The sequence below is a fragment of the Atta colombica genome, unplaced genomic scaffold (assembly GCF_001594045.1).
Source record: "Atta colombica isolate Treedump-2 unplaced genomic scaffold, Acol1.0 scaffold21, whole genome shotgun sequence".
NCBI lineage: Eukaryota > Metazoa > Arthropoda > Insecta > Hymenoptera > Formicidae > Atta > Atta colombica.
In genome coordinates, this window is record NW_017259305.1 from 1,357,367 (window position 1) to 1,362,188 (window position 4,822).

The 4,822-nt window shown below is 32.0% G+C and overlaps 1 protein-coding gene across 6 annotated transcripts in view; it reads right to left on the reverse strand.

Annotated features, from left to right (window-relative positions):
* Positions 1-4,822, reverse strand: part of LOC108687614 (ecdysone-induced protein 74EF) — a 289,947-nt gene that overhangs the window by 174,890 nt on the left and 110,235 nt on the right. For all 6 annotated transcript variants that reach the window (XM_018193471.1, XM_018193470.1, XM_018193474.1 and 3 more), the window contains one exon: positions 2,009-2,110. In XM_018193471.1, coding sequence (XP_018048960.1) covers positions 2,009-2,110 — 102 coding nt within the window. The remainder of the gene's footprint in view (positions 1-2,008; positions 2,111-4,822) is intronic.

Consider the following 4,822-nt stretch of genomic DNA (forward strand, 5'->3'; position numbering starts at 1 on the left):
ACTAGTATAATTCTATTTTAATGAATATAAAATTTAATTGTATGTATTGTATGTATTGGAAAAATAAAAATATTTTTTGTTTCTTTCCACCTCTTAATTTCTTCCTATGAAAAAAAACATAAATAATCAAACATTCAACTTCGGTTTTCATAGAGAAAATTATTACTGCCGTGAAAAGCAACAGTGTTGCCGCTTTCGTGAATTTCAGCTTTATCACAATTTGATTTGAATTTGAACATAACATTAGGGCGCGCAAGCGGATTTCGAACTGTATTTGTAATAGTTTTGTTAGAAAGTTTCGTTTCTCACTTTCCAACCGCTTTCTAAAAATGTGAAAAGTACAACGATGAGCACCCATTTCAATTCGTGTTCTAACGGCTCGTAATTACTCGTCGCGGCCTGCGGTCAGGACGAAATTGCAAGGCTGCGCCTCATCAAAAGTTCGACAAAACTCGCGCGTCGAAATTTATTTGCAAAAAATTTGAATAGCCAATCTGTGATCAAGTTCCGTGTGTAAAACGATAAAAATTCTTAAATGAGAAAAAATTGTAAATATTTAACATTAGCTTGGTTGTATTAATCTTTATTAACAAGATCTTATTGTATTGTTATTGTCTATTTATATTTTTAAGCTTTAATAAAATCTATGGATTGCAAAATCTGTATAATTTTAAGTATCTATTCACCTCTCGAGATCTTTATAATTTAATATTTAAGAAGATTAAAAATTGCAAAAATTATGCTCTCCATAGAATTAAAAATTTATAGAATTTAGTGTTTGTTTAATTTTTCCGAATTCCTATATTTATTTATTTATAAATCGAATTGTCACAAATATACATTCTGCGAATAAATGTTTATAAAATTCATTAAAATTAACTAAAATATATAGGTACAGTTTCTGAGATACAAGTAATATCATCAAAAGCTAAAATTCTTAATTTATAAATTTTTGAAATATTTAAAAAAACAATAATTTTAAATTGTTATTATTTTTTAAATTATTATATTCTTCAAATTATATGAAATTGTATGTTCAAGTTGTCACGTTCGAACGAATGTAAACGATGTATGACACAAATATATTAATATTAGATTCGTATTCAACAGTTGAAGGATTAAAAAATATATATAAATGTATATTTCAAAATTTCTGACAAAATTACTGTACAAAAATATCATTTCTGTTGGCAATCCTTTTTTTTTTTTTAATATTTGATATAACTAACTGGCCCAGTTGCATCAACATTATTTTAATTTTATGCAAGGCTTAAAATTCTCTTTGTCCCTATCGGTTTTAAAACGAGATAGAGAGAATTTTAAGTTTCATTTAATCAAAGTAAAGTTAAAAATCAAACTAACTTTGATGCAACCGTGTCTTAGATGAATGATCGTTATCACTTGAAAATAAAGCCATTTTACATACATACTTGCACGTATACACAAGTGTGAACAAGATTCGTCGAAAATATTTTTATTAATTACGCACACTGTTAGATAACAGTGAAACGGTTTTTGCGGATATGTCCATGTTTGTCAGATCAAAATCGCGAAACGAGCGTGAAACTGTTTTCGCGCGCGCGCCATATTACAACATGACTGTAAATTATAAGAATTGGGCCACCGTACGCACACGCATACGTGTCATGTTCTTCTTTTTTCTCGAGTCACTACATACACGAGTCACACACGCGCAATTATCGCTACGCGGATGTCTGCTCGCGATTCATGGGACCTTGGCCGGTTTTCCTTTCAATAATGCGCGATTTAAATTCTCGACACGCATGAAAAGCAATTTAACCGATCGAGGTATGATCGTTTGAAAATAAAGAAGATTATACGCAAAGCTCACCACGCTCGGTATAAAAGTACCCACGAAATATACATTATCAACAGCGGATTTAATACGTCGATAAAGAAGAAAACACACCGGTATATAGTACATTTTCCTGCTATATCGACACATGTTAAAGCAGAACGGATGAAATTCAACATATTAACCACTTACCTTTACTTGTCTCAGGTTGAATATTTTCCGTCTTGATTTCCGCCCTTGAGGCGTAAGGGATGGAAGTTGGAGATGCTTGCGTTGAAGGCGCTGCTAATTTTTCTAAACACATAATGTCAAAAAGCAATTAGTTTACTTAAAGTAAAATAAATGAAAATAAAAATTTGTGACTCCAAAAATAAATCCAATACAAATAAAAAAAATATATATATATAAATTTTCGCAATTATTAATGCATAAATTCTATATTCATAAGCGATAAAATCATAATTGTCGGAAGCACTTATTAAATAAAGTAAAATATAAATCCATAGATAGGCTCAGCTTGTACTTGACTTTATTAATTATTACGCTACAGAAGACTAAAATGAAGAATCGAAATATTTGCAAATATTTACATTTTACTTTTGACTTTATATAGAATTATATATCCTTATAAATTATACATACATTGAACATATGTATATACACTGCTCAAAAAAATTATGGTATAGAAAAATTGTAAGCAAAAATTGACCAATTTTGACTAACAATAACTTTGCGAAAAATTATCATAGAATAAGTTTTTTTTTTAAATTAAAGTTTGGAATCTCTACTTTAAAACGCTGTATAGCCAGATTTTAAGTTTGATGCACCTCTGCCACTGTAATTCTCAAAAATATGAGGGTGTCATATTGAAAATTGCAAAATTTGACGGAATGCACTTTGAAAAATTTTTTTCGAGAATAATCATTTGCAGCGGCATAAAAAAAATTCGAATTTTTCCTTTTAATTTAAAAAAAGAATCGAGTCATTGCGAATTTTTTTTTTGTAAAGTTACCCTTGCATTTTTGATATACGATCGACATTACCATATATGCACCATGATGAGGTTGCTGGATTTCTTCCTGCGGAATGTTGTTTTAGATTTGTACTAGATAATGGGTCATAGATTAAAAGATTTGGCAAGACAACCTGTCAATATCAGAGACTTACAAGCCTTAGTACAAATCTGGAATGACATTTCGCAGGAAGAAATTAGGGTCTGCATTAATATGAGGAAGCCACTGCAAGCAGTAATCAAACAACGCGGAAGCAATATTATTGAAATTTACACGCAGAAACATGTAAAATCCATCCAACAACCTCAACATGCATATCCGGTAATGTCGGTCGTACATTAAAAAAAAAGATTGGCTGCTGCAGCAAATTAGATGGTAAAATATGGCATAGCATTTTTAATTAGTTGCAGCAGTCAATTTTTGGTTACGTTAGCCTATCGAAGTCTTATACTGACATTGCGGATATGCTATGCCATATTTTACCATCTAATTTGTTGCAGCAGTCAATCATTTTTTTCAGTGTATATGTCAAAAATGACTTTAAAGTGACGGCAAGGGTGACTTTAAAGTGCTGTAACTTTATGAAAAAAGATCACAACGATTGATTTTGTTTTTAAATTAAAGAGGAAAGTACAAGGTGCGTTATCAAAATCCGGACAAATTTTAATTTAAATTTTCCGCTATATTGTGCCTCTGCCAGAGGTTATTATTGGCATCCGAGAAAGCCTGATGCTTCTAGTAAATAGTATATATCATATTCTCAAAATGGCCGCGATGATGAAACCAAGTGCAAAGTATAATCAAAGAGCCACGATCATCGAAGGCCTTCGCGCTAACAACGGAAATAATTCTTTGGATACCCGAAATCAATCGTTTATTACATTGTGGCAAAATATATGACTTTAGAATAGTCCAACGAAGATTCCAGTATGCCAGGAAGAGTCACTCGAAAGAACACACCGCGAGGACCTCCGCAGTCGTTGAAAGAGCTTAAGCGCTGATTTCGGATGACCCAGGGCAATTGTTGCGAAAATTAGCATCGATTGTTGGTGTAAGCGAGCCAATAATGTGTCGAATTGCCGAGGAAGACCTTCGATACAAATCGTACATATTAAAGATATGACAGATGCTCTCTGAAGCTGCCAGGACAAGCCGAGTTGTTCGCCTCGGCTCCCATTCTGGCCTCCCAATAGCTCAGATTTAAATCCCTTGGACTACTACGTAAGGAGCATAGTTGAAAGAGTCACAAACAAGTCTCGGCATCCCAATGACGTCATTAAGGACCGCTATTGAGGCAGCATTCGTCGGCATGAACAGCGTTACATTACAGTGCGTGCGAACACTTTAGACCGAGACTAGAAGCCGTCATTCAAGCTAATGAGGGATATATCGAATAATTGTGCTCTACAAGGATCCCCCATGTAAAAGAATTTTTTGTAATATTTAATTTTTCATTAAAAACATTTTGTTTAAAAAAACTGTTCGATTTGTCCGGATTTTGGTGACTCATCCTGCATATGTCAAACTTTGCAATTTTCAATATGACAAACACATCCTATATATTTTATAGAGTTACATATTTTTGAAAGATTTTATAGTGCAGGGGTGCATGAAACTTAAAATCTGGTCATAGGCCAGAATAAATCTTAAAGTAGAAATTTCAAGCTTTAATTAAAAAAAAAGTTAAAAAAAAATTATTCTAATTAATAATTTTTCGCAAAGTTATCGTTAGTCAAATCGTTGGCCAATTTTTACTCATAATTTTTCTATGCTCTAATTTTTTTGAACAATGTATATGTATACATTATACCGGATATAACAGAGCGATCGTATCAGGATAATTTCTTGAAAAATATGCATTTTCTTGAAAAATGTTTCAGATAAAAGTTTTTCGACTTCAAAGGAGACATAATATGACATCATTGGTTAAATCTTAGGTGGCATTGTCAAGGTTATGAATTTTTTAAATGGAATCCTCCAATTATAATATATA